The sequence below is a fragment of the Ascidiella aspersa genome, chromosome 5 (assembly GCF_963924565.1).
Source record: "Ascidiella aspersa chromosome 5, kaAscAspe10.2, whole genome shotgun sequence".
In the NCBI taxonomy this organism is placed as follows: Eukaryota; Metazoa; Chordata; class Ascidiacea; order Phlebobranchia; family Ascidiidae; genus Ascidiella; species Ascidiella aspersa.
The window spans coordinates 19,887,820-19,904,599 of NC_139451.1; the positions used below are offsets into that span (position 1 = coordinate 19,887,820).

The window sequence follows — 16,780 nt, forward strand, 5'->3', positions numbered from 1 at the left end:
TATTAACTTTAAAGTGACAATTAGCATATTTAGATTACTGGCATATTATATTTATAGTGAAATGCTAAATGTGTGCAAGTTATATTACTGTTTTATATTTATGGCAACTATTTTTAATATGCAATGACTACACTCACAAACTAAAATTTATTGTGTTCTTCAAGGAAACATTATCAAATTATGTTGTTGTTTGTAATGTCCCACTTAGTAATCATGAAACCAGAGTAGATGTTTGAACCACTGCGGAAAAAGAAGCGTAGAATAGAGCATTGTGAAAAGGTACCGCAAACTTCAACTTCTGCCAACGGCTCTATAAATAAATCGCAGTCGTCACTGAGGATGGCTTCGGGAAACTTGAAGCAAAAAATTGAGGTGCCAAGTAAATGTTAGATGTAGTTGTGTTTTATAACTCTTTTCTGCTACAGGTAAAGACTGCATAATTGCAAAGTGTAAACAACCAATTTAGTTTATTGCAGGCCAATTTGCCAAAAGATCCATCAGCTGATTTCCCTTTATAAACAATACATCACCTCTTTATCAATTAGGCCTAATTGCACTCAGCACATTGACAAAAGGGTTATACATTTTTTAGAAATATTTTTATACTATTTTACCATAATATTGCAAACCTCATTTCATTCTCTGTCAAATGTTTTAATTCTTTGTAAGACCTTTACCTTGGAAATGAAATAGCTTACAAACTTTATTTTGCAATTTAAAGAGTTTAATGATGCCAGGAATTCCACGCTTTGTTTCAGTATTCTGAACCTTTTATGCTGTTAACCCAAATACTAAGTGTTGGAATAACAGCCAAGCTTTACGGTCACTGTTTTTTCAGCCAAAAGTTAACAAAATATAAAACAATATCATAAACGAGTTGAATTTATTAAACTTTGCCTTTGATATTATTGCAACAACTCTTTAATTTTGGAACAATCTGCTCAAAACTACTCTTAATGAACTAACTATGTGCTGTGAACACTAGATTGAGAAGCACTGGTTTAGTTATCTTGAGAAGCACTTGTATGTTTCATAATCTGTTTGTCAGACCACATTGAGAGCTGCAAATCATGGCTTGAAGCGTCGCTTGATAACCAGAGAAATCATAAAAACAAGATTTAATTGCTTTGTAGTTTCTGCTTTTCTAAAGGACTGTCTAGTTGTCAGTGGAACTAAAACGAAGCACCAAGTTTACCTTAAGAATTTGTGAATTAATCTAAAAATACTGATAATATATATATATTTAAGCTTTAATTTAGCTGCCTCTAATTAAAAAAATTTCAATACAAGTTTTGAAAAAAAAATTCAATTACCAAAATAATGATATCCCTTTAAGTTCTCCCTATTTGAGAGTTATGAAACCGCTGTACTATTTTATCTTAAAGTTTTTAACAAGGGACTTCTTACCAGGCATTTCTTGAACCAGAGGCACTTATAAACCAGAAGCTGCCTAAAGAACTGCATTTGAGGATTTTCTCCTACTTAGACATTGTCACGCTCTGCCGGTGTGCTCAGGTAACAATTAAATAGTTTTATTCTTGAATAATCCTTCTAGAATTATCTAATATGAAAACATACCACCATTTAAAAGCCTTGTTGTTGCATGACATAAATAAGTTAAAATATGAAGCTCACTATAAAATGTGTAGCAATGTGCAATGTGCATCATTACATAATATATATCTATCACATCTACTATATATTTTTATTGAAGATTTACTTAATCCTTAAAAAACTACTAACTTCACTCCATTACCAAATTAGTAATCTGGGTTTTAAAAGCAGGTGATTGTGATTAGGAAACGTTGTTTTATCATTATGACTTTTAAAGTCCTATCTTTGTGATTTCTTTTTGTACATACTAGGTTTCAAAACAGTGGAATTGCCTTGCATTAGATGGTAGCAATTGGCAAAGGGTTGACCTGTTTCAGTTTCAATGCTTTGTTGAGGTAAGCACATAATACGTTTAACGCTATACCATTTTAGGTTGAATTGATTTTTGTGTTGTTCGCTAGTTAAATGATAATTCCCTAGGGTGGGCATTCACCAAAACTTTTATTTTCAATGCTTAAGGGACTACTAAAACAGCATTTGGCATAATAAACAAACGTACTTAAACTTGGCAACATTCCATCTGTTTTCTAATGCTAGTAAAACGTTTAAGTGTTCACACGTTTGTTATTACACCAATATTTTGTGCTCTTCTTGAATCACTAACCGTTAATGTCATATCTGGTATAACAACCAACACATGTCATTTTTTGCCATAATTGTTTTTTTAGTTATTAAAGTTAATTTTTTTGTGGTGACCCCTATTGGATATTGGTGGGTTGTAAAAATGTAAATTTGAAATGACTAAAGTCCAAGTCAAAACTTTGCAAAAAATCGCTATCAAGTTTCAGTCCAAATCTTAAGTTGCCAGTCACGTCCCCTTAATATCATTTTATTACCATAAAAATAAACTGTTAAACAACATGAGTAAAATTACTCTATAATGAGCAATGACTTAACTAAAGAGTAACAAAAGGCAATATATATAGCAATAAAATCATTTATCATGCAATTTAAGTAAAATTAAATAACATTTTATTGAAATATATTTAATAAAAAAACACTTTATTTTAATCTATGTCATTTGTCCACAAGACCGAAGTCCAAGTTGAGTCATTTGTCCAAAAGACTTGAGTCAAGTCATTTGTAAATAGTGACTTAAATGGACTTATGGTGTTTACAACACTAACATGTTTTTTCTTCAAAGTATACAGTTTTTAAACAGTACTTTCTTTTTTTAATACATAACATTATTTCCAGTTGTTAGTGTTTTAACCTGGAACAACTACTCAATTTAAATTGGATTTTGAAATGGCATCCTTCATAGAAGCCCAACATGGGTGTGCATTCTTGGGTTAAACAGTGCATAGGTCAATTCTTATTATGAAAAGTGTACATTATCACCATATCTTCATTGTTTAATTGGAGGACCAAGCATACATTTGATTAATTAAAAATTTGTTCTGACAAAATTACAAAAGACATAATGCAGTGTTTCAAAGATAAATATGCAAGAAAGCAAATCGGTTTTCCTAGAGCCGTTATGTTTTGTTGGTGATTAGTGGGCATTTTGTACTGGTTGAAAAAGCTGAACTGATTTTGAAAGATCAGTGCCTTTGGCATATTTAATGCAGTGTATTTTAAAACATTAAAAAACAACTATATCAAGCTATTCTTTTTTTCTAATAGAATACTCCTTCCATGAAGTGAGATGCACATAGGCAAATAATATTTGGCTTACAATTGCAGGGTCGAATTGTGGAAAACCTTTCAAAGCGCTGTGGAGGTTTTTTGAAGCGATTGTCACTGAAGGGCTGTGAAAATGTGGAAGACAAAACCCTCAAAGTTTTTTCCCAAAACTGTCAAAACCTTGACCACCTCAGCCTAAACAAGTGTAAACGCATCACAGACCAGTATGAACCTTTATTTTAAACCATTTAATTATTATTTCAAGACATTTGGTTAAAAAAATTTTTTGACATACTTAGTGGATGGTGAAAGTACAACACTCACTCTGCAAAATTTTCACTTTTAGTGGCATACTTACATTTTAATAGTTTGTTTTGGTAGTACCATAGCTGGTGCGACATTGTATACCTTGGATATTATTTGAGATGCAAAAGTTTTCACAGAGTTTGCAGTGCCAAAATCAACTTTTCGGAACTCTTATTTTTTAACCGACTCTACAGCCCTGATTTTTAGGACCAAAAATGTACTTTACATTATGAGATGACAAGACAAACTATTTTTACTATTTGCTGCATTTGTAGTTTCATATAATTTTTTCGCAGAACACTTGTAAGCTTAGGAAAGAACTGTGAGAGGCTTCATCACTTGGATATCAATTCCTGTCCACAAATAACTGACCAAAGCCTCAAGCATTTGAGGTAAAAATGTGATATGTTAACCATGTAACATTTAAGTCAGTATGCTTTTTTGCAACGGTTTGTTGGCAAATTTGTCTTATTTGCGTGAACCCATTATATTTTGTTTATGTGACCTTTTAAATGTTAGTTATTAATAACAAGTGATAAAAAGTGCCCGATGAGTATAATATACGTGGATATTGGTCTATAAAATGTACGTTGAAAAAGTTCTGAGCTACATGTGCAGTGCAAATTGTTTTATGTAGAAAAGTTAAGATATATTACCGAATTTCAAAGAAAAAATGCTTAATGAAAATATCTCATCTTAACCTCCGTCATTTGCCCAAAAGACATAAGTCAAATCAAGTCATGTTTCCCAAATGACTTAGGTCAAGTGCACTTAATAAGTCATTGACTTAAGTCATTACAACACTGGAAACAGGTGAGAAAAGTACTTTTTGATACCTGTTCGACTGCTATTTTTGAGGGGTTTTCTCAAGAAAGAACAGTCTCATAAAACAATTATGTAAATAGTCCATACCCAAATAAACCCTGGCTGCGCCAAAGGTTACAAACACTGGCACGAGGATTTCATTCCTAACCTTTCTGTTCTGTTTTTTTGTTTGTTAAACATTCAATAGTTGAGCTGGAGGAAGTCTGGTTATTTACTCATGTGAAATAATATGTATTAATATTAGCTTCAAATAGCATGAGAAAAATTATAATGTATCATTCTATTGTATGACAGTGAAGGGTGTTCACAGCTCTCCTTTTTGGACATATCCTGGTGTGACAAAATCTCGGACCGCGGTATACGACTACTAGCAGGAGGCTGTCCCAAGCTAAAGTTTCTTTATGCCAAAGGCGTTAACAAGGTGGGTCTAATAAGATTTCCAACAGTAATAAAAAATCCTTGATTAGGCCAAATAATCTTGGTGATAACCTTTCTAATGGCACCTGGTATAGTATTTAAAATGCTGGTATGTGTACCACTCATTAGATTCACATACATGTGAATTTTGCATAGATATATATTATTCCAGAAGATTGGCAATTTTTAGCACTTGCGTACTATTATAATTGCATACAATCCGAAAGTTTTTGGGGTGGTTGAAGATCAACACATGTTGTTATACAACCCATAACTTCCAACTGACACATAATTTTTAATTCTCTAAACAAGACTTTCTTTCAGTTATGTTGGTGCATAATATTCATTAAGCAGAATCTGTCCCTTGATTAGGCATTTTAACAATCTTTTACGCGCCTAGAGTAGTTGTTTGGACAAGATTAAGGGACCAAAATTGGTTGCCATTTTATGGAGAATAAACTAGGAAGGAAGTCTTTGTCAATTGTATTTAATAAAAATTCACAGCTTCGCCTCTTTGAATAGTGTAGTGAATCAAAACGGTTTAGACACAAATAAGAAACAGTTTATCAGGGCACAGAAACACAGCCACAAATATGCTAATGTATAACTTGTAACTATGTAATATTGCCATATGAACTTGATTAAAAAAAACGGTATGCTATTTCAAGCAGCTCATCAACGTGTTTAAAGCCCTTTCGATCAAGCAGACTTGGCTGTTGACTTTTTCTTCCTCATGCTGCCCAGTCTATGAATTATTAATTGTCCCGCCCGTCATGCCTTCTTGTGACTTTGATCTAGCCCTTCTTTGCTTTTTAAAATTGGCCTGCCGTTTTTGCCAAAATAAATAGACATACACAACTGTGTACAAGTGTACATGCATTGCTTTAAAGAATATTAAGGTAAAATTTCTCTTACAAAAAGTTATTGACTTTTCTTTCTGTGTGTAGCAAGGTATTAAATTTATGATCCTGCAATTGGAAAACAGCTCATATTTAATGCTAGTCTGGCCCGTTGTTGTTTGAAATTCATTCTCTACAAAGCAGGATTTTTTGTGATATTATGCGTTTCTAGTGACTATATAAACTGTATATTTTTAAAAAGTTGGCGTTCAAAATCCTTTAGACTGTTTCTTATCTGGTTCTGCCCAAACCAAAACACTTTTCTGTTTCAGATTACCAGCTCTTGTTTGGAACACATCGCCAAAAACTGCCCCAGCCTTGTGGTTCTCATGTTACAGAAATGCATGGTAAGTTATTTAAAAATGTGTATAATGATGCCAAATGCAAACTGATGTTACAAATCTAAATTAATCTGATTTTCCAGTTTACCAAGTTTAATATCTGATATTTAAATATTGTTATCCAATGTCATAAATATGGTGTCATGGAAAATATCAGAAACCAGAAGGATGAAAAGTTGGAGAAATCTATATTTGGTAAAAAAAATTAGTCAAAGGATGGATGCTTGATGTACTAGATTGGTCGGTATCACTTATTATCACCCTTTGGGGTTATCACCTATTGAGTAATGTGTACCCATGGGCAGGCTGGCAGAATCTTGCCAGCCTTCTGGTGACAAGCATTTTTGGCGAAAAATTCTTCGGTTTTTGGTCGCGCCCCTTAAATGATGTGTTCGCCAAAGGAATGTATGAACCTTGCCATGTTTTGGCGATAAACAAGGCTATTAATAACAAAATTAGACAAAATACATAAGGGACATGTGAAGGTACAACCTGGGGGTGTACGTACATGTCTGCTAAACTTGCTTTAAAAGTGTTACATAGATAAGCTGTTTTCAGACAAACTTGTGTGAAAAAAAAAAAAAAAAATTTTAAATTAAAATGTTTGTTTTTTTTCAAATTTTTTTTCCTTAAATTTTTTCTGCACCAATTTCTTCGGTTTTCTGGCTGATTCTTCGGCCGACATAGTCGCCAAGTCGCCAGCGTTCTGCCATACTGCCCATGGGTATCTTCAAAAGTTCACATGAAATTGCATTTAATTTTTCGCGCTTAACTGACCAGAGATTTTTGTTGTAGACTGCTCTTTTTTGCCACGTGCTTAGTGCCCGTCTAGTAAACTCCCAAAGAGTAGTTATTTGTTTAATTTTGCAAACATATTATAGTATATATGCCACATGACATCGTTTTTTTATTTTCTTGTAGCCCCTATTGCCAAAAATGTCAAAAAATACTGGTTAGGGGCTACAATTGCTATTAATGCAAAAAAGAATAGAGGCTGATGAGACAGGTTTGATAACCACTATATACTATGTCCATTTGCTTCGTATAGTATTCTACGGGGTAACAGACCTATTTGCTCTAAAAATATTATCACGTAACTGTTTTGTTTTTAATATTCAAAATGCCAAAAAAAAATATTAAGGTTGTTGCAACTTGCAGCTATAATACTGAACAACCGACAACTATGTCACTTTTTTCCATCTTGTGTGAACGCAAAATCAATGGTTAAGTCATTAGTTGTTCTATTCATTCGATTTCGAGCGACTCCCTTTATTTCGATCTGCTCCTGGTTTTAAAAATAAAGCTCGTTTTTTAATGCTGTGCTGTGAATAATCTTGGTTCCACACCATTTTTCATGTTTCTTATTCAGTTTTAATTTGATTTTATAGGCGCGAGTTTGATTCGTCAGCAACCATGCTGACAACGTTTTCATACAATTTACACCCATATACACGACATATATCCTTATCTACCACGACCAGTGTCTGCTTATGTGCGTCAAGTGTAGTTGGTCGACCATATTTTTATTCATTCCGTTCGGTTTGTCGAGAGTACGAACCTAGTTTAATGCGCAAAAGTTTTACGTCCCAGGCCTCAAAAATTCTTCTGCAGTACACATTTTTATTTCATCTTCTTAAAATAATGATATGGTTCTGTCACTGTAGATCCCCTTTAATATAAAATTGCTTGTACTAACAAAATGTAGCAAGCATTGGCGTATGGTTGTTTCTCGACTCGCTCCTCTCTCAGCCTATGTAGTTAGCTTAGTTAGTAGAGCGACGGTCCCGTTATGACCGAAGTCGGGAGTTCGCACCTCACTGCATGTTAGTTGTTTTTTAGCCTGTCCTGCTTGCATCATTGAACGACAGATTTGGTGATTCTGTGATGGCTTTCGGTGTACTACAATATTAGTAAGACCGACATACGATAAAGCCAAATACGCAGTGATATGCATGACGGAAAAATACATGAAATTGTAGGAAAATGACACAAACCTGTCGCAATAAATTGAAACATTGAAAAGTGGCCCCAATAACACCCAAAATGCAACGGAGAGAGTAGGAACATAGACGCCGACTATTTGTTTTTCCCAGGGGGGCTGAAAATTTTATGCTGAACATGACGTCACTACATGCCGGCTGAAAAATAAATTTATATTTGGAATAATATATATTTAACTTTTGGTATTAGGTTGTTTCATTTCTTGACAAATGCAAAAAAATATAGGTCGGTAAATGTGTCAGTCTCGTTTTCCGAACTTGTCGTTTGAAGCCCACGTCAAGCTATAGTCTTCTTTAGCCTTGTCGTTTTCTGGCGATGATTCCACGACGACGTCCAGTCGTACAAAAAATTAAATATTAAGACAAAAATCTCGCAGAACATCTCGGACGAGGGCGTGGTGCACATCGCACAGAGCTGCCACGACCTGGAGACGATCTCGCTCTCCGAGTGCAACATTACGCGCGACAACACGCTCAAAGAACTGGCCCTCAACTGCCACAAGCTGAAAACAATCGAGGTGGCGTCGTGTAGCACCCTCACAGATGAGGGATTCGTCGCGCTTGCCAAGGTAGCTTTCCAATTTTATTATTTTGGTGGTCGTGCTGGCTATTGCCAATAATGTTTCGATCCATAGGCCCTCGTGCTCGATAGTAAAGAGTGTCTTTTTTTCAACACGACTCAAAATGAAGCGAATTCGTCGTAAATCAAACCGTCGTCTAATATTAATTTGTTTTGTTCATCCTGTTGACAGTTTTGTAATGTTTTAAGATAATGACTTGAGTTATTTGCACTTAAGTGACTGTTTTTAAATGACCTAACTTGTCATCAGTATTTTAACCAAAATGACTGTACTTGACTTGACTTAAGTATTTTGGACAAATGACTTGACTTGGACACAGAAAACAATTTGCTTGCTGTATAAGGCTTTTTTAGTTATTTGTAGTTAAGTTGTGGCTCATGGTCGGACAAGTTTACCAATTTGAATAGTTTTGCGCTTTTTATATCAATGACTTGACTTAAAGTTGCCCTGCTTTAATAATGACTTGATGGGTAACTTGGAAATGGGACTTTACTTGTTATTTTTTGCAAAAGACTTGACTTGGACTAAAATTATTTTACAAATGACTTGACGGGAACTGAAGTCATTTCAAAGTGACTTGTTTACACCACTGCCTATTGATGCGTTTCATATATACGCCGTGTAGTGTACTGTGTACTACTAAAAGTTTAGTTTCGATCTAAATGTCTTCGTTAGAAGAGCACTTAAACAGCCGTACTAAATTTAGGATTGTGCACGCCGATCGGAAACCATTTAAAAAACAAAACAATAAAACATCCTGGCAAACTGGGTTCTAAATGATACCATGTCGGATATACAAAGCGTTAAGTGGTGTCCCATTAAAGCGAAGATGCTTAATGGGGCTATAGTCCAAATATTTTTGTCCAAATACCCCCTTTTGAAATGATGCCACGTCTTAGTCATTATTTATTCAAAGTTTAACGCAAATAAAAACAAATTGAGAGGAATTCAGGGTCTCTTTGAAATTCAAACTGCTCATGCCCGCACAAATTTATGGTTTATTAAACACTATAAATATGAAATTTGTGATTGTATAGTTCGGAACTCAGGATTCAAGAAGATTAACTATTCCCAATGGCCAATCTGGTTTAATAAACTATAATTGGGGTATTTGGCTGGCAAAACGCATTTCGAATCATTATTGTTGTACACAGGGTTTTTTTAAGGTTTGGTTTGGGTGACCGCTAAGTAGTTTTAAGAGACCGCAAGTGTTTCATTTAAATACCAAAATGTCCGAAATTTGGGAAACCGCTGAAGAAATTAAAAAAAACACCTTACAAAAAACACTGGTTGTACATACCCTGACTTTGATAACCATTTACTAAAAATATTCTAATTCAATGAATTGAAACCTAAATTATCTAATTTTAAATCAAATCTAACTTTAAAACCTAAAATAAAAGGGGGGGTTGCAATGCTTTTAACGGTACACTTATTTTTTTGTTTGAAGAACTGTCCGTATTTGGAGCGGCTCGACTTGGAGGAGTGCACCCTGGTCTCCGACAAAACCCTTCGCTATCTGTCGCAAAACTGTCAGAAACTGACCGAACTGGTGAGTTTTGTGAAATAACCCGGGCAACATAGCATGCAGTATTTCCAATATATTTATTTGTAATTGAAATTGCTCAGTCCAAAATCGAAAGTTATGCGACACGTGTTTTGTTATCGCTCATTCTAAAAAAATGGATTTTCTGATTATTATTTGCTTACGTTTCGTTGAATGCATTTTAATTATTTTAGGGTCTCAGAATCACGTCAGTCAACCTAAAGAAATACTTTTTGTTACAGTTTGTTTTAACGCTATTTTTGTGTTGGCCTATTATGCAAAATTTTTTGTGACGTAAACAGCACGCCAATCGATTTTCGGTGATTCCGAGCAATGGAATGTTCTCGTAACAATAGTGATCAATCAGTTGGTCAGAGATCACTGACTAGATAAAGTACAATGCGAAAAACTTTACTGTTTTTTGTAAAAAGACCACATCGAGATTAAACGAGTCTACGAAGAAATTTGGTCGAAACTATTAAATATGTTTTAAAACTATACCCAACACCAGCCCTAGAATTTTGCTTATGCGATAAAAAAGAAGAAAATTTATTTCCTAATAGAAAATAGGAAAGAAAATTTCTCAAAATCTTGACGCCTTGCTTATTTTCTTGTTGGTTTTTAATAGACGCTTTCCCACTGTGAGCTGATAACTGACGCCGGAATTCAGGATCTCGGCTCAAGCTCGTGCGCCACTGAACATTTGGAGGTGCTAGAGCTCGACAACTGTCCCCTCATAACCGACATCAGTCTTGAACACTTGGTTGGGTGCCAGGTAAGTGCGCTGTTCGGTTTTCATGCTATGCTGTTTTAAAGACTTTACCATAAGGTTTAATAAATAAATAGTATGAATATTATGGATATTTCGGAGGTCCTCTTTTACAAGTTTGAAGCCGTAATGGTTATTTTCAGATTTGGCTCAAGATACTATTGGAGTAAAATGTAGGTAAAACATAACGATTTTTCGATTCACATTTTTGATACGCTTGTCTGACTGTCGAAAACTAAGTCCTTCAAATTCGGACATGATTTCCTTTACCAAAAAAAATCTGTAAAAATAAATGCTACATTGTATTTAAAATACCCATTTTAATCAATAACGTGATTTTTTTCAGCTATTTTAAACTACAGATAGACTGTCGGCCAGTACATTTAGTTAGATCGGCTCAATAAGAGAACAACCAAAGTTTAAAGGAGACAACACCAACAAACATATGTGCGAAATAGATTAAGGCAAAATAGATAAAGGTGATAAAACAAGAGCATGTCGCTTTAAAACTGGACACCTAAACAGACCAATTTTTAACCAAGTCCATTTCGCCATTATTCGGGATTGCCATTAAGTCTTGAGTCTTTAAAAGTCTTTGAATTGATTTGTGTATTGAAAAGTCTTGAAAACGCCCTTTGTATTATTAATTTATTTCATATGCAGCTGTAAGTTAGGTGTTAAATAAAACCAGTATTTGTGTTTTTTTTATTTTATTGATAATGGCATTTATACTGTTTTGTTTTGGAATTAGTTTAGAAAAACGTGAGCTATTTAATTTGAGGTCTTTAAAAGGCTATAAATGTTCTTTAAAAACTCAAGTTTTTTTAGTTTTTTTTTGTAAAACTTTGTGGCAACTGGCAACCGCGTTATTATATATGGGACCCACATTTTCGAGCGTCTGTTTCTACTTAATTAGAGTCGTTTGTGTTGATACAGAATCTTAGCCGCCTCGAGCTCTACGACTGCCAGATGATAACCAGAGGAGGAATTAAAAGGCTGAAGGTATATTTGGCGAATTATAGTTGCGTACTTGCATTTAACCCATTTGGCGCTTGCTATGCATGTTAACGTTTGATTAAGTAAATGTAATACTAAAACTTTGTTAATGGAGCTTTTATTTTGAAATAACGTTTCAATCGGGTATTTATTTTCCTTATGTCCGACTCCACAAACGTTTTACTGTTCGAAGTGTGTCAAGGAGAAAGTTGTGGGAAAATAATTTGTAATTACGCACAAAAAGATAAAGTTTAAAGGGGGGTTTGACAGCGCACTGACCGCCAGTCGAGTTAATATTAAAAAGCGAAAACAACGGAGTTCTAGTTAAATTTAAAGATATGTATTTTGGAATATTGCTATCAATGGACCGTTGAAAAATCTTAATGTGCCATGTGGCATTGACTAAACTTTTACCGAGTTGACATTTAACCTACCCGGCTTGCAGTTCGCCAAGTTTAATTCGCACAGGCTGAGAAAGCAACGGACAGAAAATAATGTCAAGGGTCGTCTCACGCCGAGGCTATATTCAGCTTAGAAAATTAAAATCCTTACTATTAGACTTTTCAGTTATAGCGAAGTCTTTTGCGAGGCCGGCATTTTAACAAAACAGTTATTTCGTCTATGTTAAATGATTTATTCGGTAAAATATCATTATTTAAATAAAGTAAGGATAACCCTGCGGTCCTTATTTGAACAAATATCATTACTTGACATATCGTTCGCGGATTTTTTCGCTTTCAAATGGCTTACCTAAATAGCGAAATATCAACATAGATTTTGAGGTTTTTAAACCACATAATACAGCCCCAACGGCTACCAACTAACGCTACTGTTTTTTCTTTCTTTTTTTTGTTTTTCCCTTTGCGTTGCCTGGGGCGCCTTAACTGGACGAACTGCGGGACGCGGATCATTTTGGCCGACTTTGCATGACGTCACCCGATGCTCCCCAAACCCCCAACCTCACCCATGTCCCCTTTCATCCGGATGCCCCCGCATACTCGAAATGTGGTCGCCCGAAAATAATTTCGCGTCGATTTCGACGTGGGCGAAAATACTCGCGCTTCTGTTCATCTCATTTGCCGAATGTCGATCGAATGCAATTTAATTTTCGTACTCACCCCACAACAACACTTGATGAATAAAACAACTGAAATAATTTAAACCAATCTTTCGTCATCATGTGTGTTGTTTTTCCTTTCACAACCTACACTTCAATCAACCCTCTCTGCCAAATGCAATTGTCATTTCTGTTACGCCTAAATTTCTCACTTTCCGCGATTTTATTTTTGCTTTTTTATTTTTAATTCCCCCCAAAACATTCCACCTGCTCTTTCATCACCGCATTATGTGTTAATCGCTTTTATTTTTGGTTTAATTTTACGCCCTGCAATCGACCGCCGCTGATCACTCACCTTCTGCCAAATCGCTCGCACATTCCTGTTCAATGCACTTTTCGGTTTGCCCTCGTGATCTTTCGGTTTTTTTTTGATTTGCGAAACGACGCCGAATCGCGAAAACAACGCGCGGCGCAGGATCGAAATCGAAGCCTGGTGGTCCACGCGTATTTCGCCCCGGTTACCCCCCAACCCTCGGTAGCCCCGGCGCCGCGGCGCCTCTGCCCCGACTGCCTCTGTACTATATTATGATGTAAGTTTGCCGCCGAAGGGCGGTTCGACGCCCGGTGAACGTAAGAGCGGTAGTCGTTCTTTAGCACCCTGCCACTTTAAGCTGTTCCGAGGGGAATACGAATAAGAATGTCCGACGTAGATTTGAATAAGGGGGATACACGATACTTGGTGAGAGTATCGAACGTCGTTTGATGGTAGATTTTTTTACATTAATTGTCTTTAAAGGCGGTCTTTCCATATCTAGAAAGACTGTTTTTGAATGTATTGAAACTAACACCTCAAGGTTAACTCTTAAGCAAAGTTTTGTAAATTGCGTGTATCTGTATCGAAAACCAAACACGAAGTATCCGAAATTAGACAGCTACATACCTCCAACTGCAAGTCATCAGTTTGGCTCAGGCCCAATATCGTACAGCGAATTTCAAACGTGTAAACCGAGTGCTGTGATTCGGCCTGATCAAAAAAAGACGTTTGATTTTTTGGGTTATGTCAATCCAAAGTCGAGTATAAATTGACTGAGCTAGGTCACACACCCACATTTTAACCCAACCATATATTTTCTCACCTCTTATTGATGCATTTTTGCACAAATAAACATGCAACAGGGATTTAGCGGCAACTTAAAGTCCAGTCCGTCTAAAATAGAAATGTTAAATGTAATTTGATACTTTTATGGAAAATGTTTTTCTTAAAAATGTTAATGTTGGAAACGTTAGAAAATTAAAACTTGGCCTACTTGTAGGGCGTTTATAAATTTGCACCACTGCCTCTAAATTGTGTTGAGAAGGGAGGTTAACAACCTAAATGTCCTTTTAACTTGCCACATTTATAAAAAAATAGCACCAAACTTTTCTACAAACAAACTTAAAAATAACTTATGAAACTCATAATTAAACTAATATACGTTCCGTCAGTATTAGCCATTCCCATATCTTTTGACGCGCACGTACATTGCACAACCTTACCTAGTTCTTTAAAATCGCTCCATATGATGTATTTGTGACGTCACAGAGCGCGCTGCCCGACATCAAGATTCACGCTTACTTCGCGCCGCACTCGCCCAACCCGTCTCTGGCCAACGAGCACCGCAGCGGGCGGCGGCGCTACTGTCGCTGTTGCGCCATCCTGTGATCGTCCGGGGCTCGGTGAGCAGGCCGCGAGGTGGCGACATTCACACATGCACTTGAACTCGCCAACTCTCTGCGTGTTTTCCTTGGATTCCAGCTCGATTTTTTTCTTAGGGTCTCAGACTTTTTTTCCCTGTTGTTTCGTATCTCTCTGTGTATTTTGGACCATTCTGTTTTTAAGCGTAATTTAGGATCTTTTGGTGAATTGTTGATCAAACTCGCCCGCGTGTCATCCCCGTTCAAGCAAATGTTGTCTGTTTAATTGGGTTTAAAATCAACAGTCGTTAACATGTGTAATAGCAAATTTACGATCTAAAACGAATCTTTGCCCGCCTTTTCTAATTTCCACGTCGAGACACGCCGATTGCGTTATAAAAAAATGCGACTTTTGTTTCACCTAACTCATCAAAAAGTGGTTACGACGCACTGGCATGTGGCTTTCTTGCTGTCGTTAGAAAGCCGCCTTGCGTTGCGTAAAAGTAAAAAAGTCGTATACTTAGCGAGATACGTAGGCAATTAGTCGCGCGTTGGGCTACTACTAATTACGTCAGCATTTTCTTTTGTGACATTTCCGCACGATTACGGCGCTTGCTGTCAACCGCATCCAAAGTGACAAAAATATTATTTTTTGAATTGATCATGTCTTTCCGCCACTATTTCAGAAAAAAAAACTGGTGCAAAAATATTTGACCGCTTATAGTTCGGAGATAAAATAAATACAAAGGTCTAATGTAAAATAAAACCGCTTGCTGTGATACGCATTTCAATGGCTCTTTACCTAAATCAGCATTTCGACATGCAACCTTTGTGGTCTGCGCGGCATTATTGATTTCAATTTCGAGGCGATCGCGGTCAGCGGTTTTTGCCTCTTCTTCGCAAAATCGTTTTTTAAGCAGCCGCGCTCTGCTGCATTGTCTTGAAGCGTGGTTTGCATTGATTTCCGTCAGGTCACCGTGTCCGGCCACGGCCGCTCCGAACCAAACCAAAAATGCCTTTTCTTGATTTCTCATGAGCGATCTGTCGTAATGGTTTAAAACGGTATTATATTTTCTTTTTAACTCGGCGTCTTTGTTTGCGGCGCGCCTCCATACCGTTGTGTGTGTGGGGCCCAGGATGCTTCTAATTGGCATCAGTCGCCAAAACCTCGCCATTGAGAGGTTTTTCCTCGGTTACCAAAATAATATCCTAATTAGGAAACAGTGAAAACTGTTTTGTTCATTCGTGTGTAGTTGACGTGGACTGAAACTGACTTGCGAAGCGACACCTGCTTCTGACGTATTACGTCGCTCTTTTGCGCCAATGACGTCATGTCTGCCTGCGTTTAACGTCGTCGACCTTCTTGTTTAATCCTGTTGTAGCTTCGCCGATACGTTGTCGCGACCACACACCCTTACGCTTTCTGTGCGAATAATGTTTTTGTTGCGCTTTTTGACCCGGTATAGTAGCCCCATCCTTTGAGTACATTCACTGCGGATTCCCGATACTTTCTTCTGCGTTCCTGTGCTTTCCTTTCGACTATGTTGCAAACTCAACACGCGTTGTCTAGTGCATTTTTTCCCACTCTGTAAAAATTGCTTACGTTTTGCACGCGCGCTTCTCTCCTATTTCTCGCCCTTTATTTGAAGAGGGTTCTTCGTTTTATTTCTCCTTTCTTCTTTCGGATACTCCATTTCGATAGCGATCTTTCGCCGTGCTTATATACCCTTTTTGTTGTATCATTCTTTGTACACGCTTTTCTATTCCACGCAACCTTACGTGTCAAGTATTTAAAATACAGTCAACTGTATGCAAAATGGTATGTGTGCGTAGGATTTTGACAAAATTTAGAAATGTGGCTTGTTGCAAAATTATTTACCATAACTGGGGTTGTAGTAAAATAATAACATGGATCTGTAATGTAGTTTTACGTCCTACATTTTATAAGTGAGGCTTTGATATACTTCTCAGTTACATTAACTGAAGATGATAGAAGTTCGTATCGAAACGTATTAATCAAGGTGCTGTCGATATACTCGACCTTTTTAAGTTTGCAATTTATTATCAAGCTATTTACCATTACGTGAATGGTATCCGATAGTTTTGCACGTGTTTCTATCAAACCTTGC

General features: G+C 36.4%; 1 protein-coding gene across 2 annotated transcripts; it reads left to right on the plus strand.

The window, feature by feature from the left end:
• The first annotated feature begins 170 nt into the window (after positions 1 to 170).
• LOC146145280 (uncharacterized) lies at positions 171 to 16,461 on the plus strand. Of its 2 annotated transcripts, XM_083389428.1 has the most exons (13): positions 171 to 372; positions 1,411 to 1,515; positions 1,866 to 1,949; positions 3,301 to 3,464; positions 3,843 to 3,938; positions 4,666 to 4,792; positions 5,960 to 6,034; positions 8,406 to 8,597; positions 10,060 to 10,161; positions 10,784 to 10,930; positions 11,861 to 11,926; positions 13,453 to 13,567; positions 14,560 to 16,461. In XM_083389428.1, exons 1-12 carry the CDS (start codon positions 229 to 231, stop codon positions 13,564 to 13,566), a joined length of 1,416 nt encoding a protein of 471 aa, XP_083245554.1. In that variant the 5' UTR covers positions 171 to 228; the 3' UTR covers position 13,567; positions 14,560 to 16,461. The 2 variants fall into 2 exon arrangements, with proteins under 2 accessions (XP_083245554.1, XP_083245553.1); XM_083389427.1 differs by lacking the exon at positions 13,453 to 13,567.
• Positions 16,462 to 16,780: the final 319 nt, after the last annotated feature.

Coding starts and splice junctions, on each gene's coding strand:
- LOC146145280 (XM_083389427.1), top strand. CDS start 229: ATGTTTGAACCACTGCGGAAAAAGAAGCGTAGAATAGAGCATTGTGAA. Junction 1,516..1,865: donor CGCTCTGCCGGTGTGCTCAG/GTAACAATTAAA, acceptor TGTACATACTAG/GTTTCAAAACAGTGGAATTG. Junction 6,035..8,405: donor TCATGTTACAGAAATGCATG/GTAAGTTATTTA, acceptor AAAATCTCGCAG/AACATCTCGGACGAGGGCGT.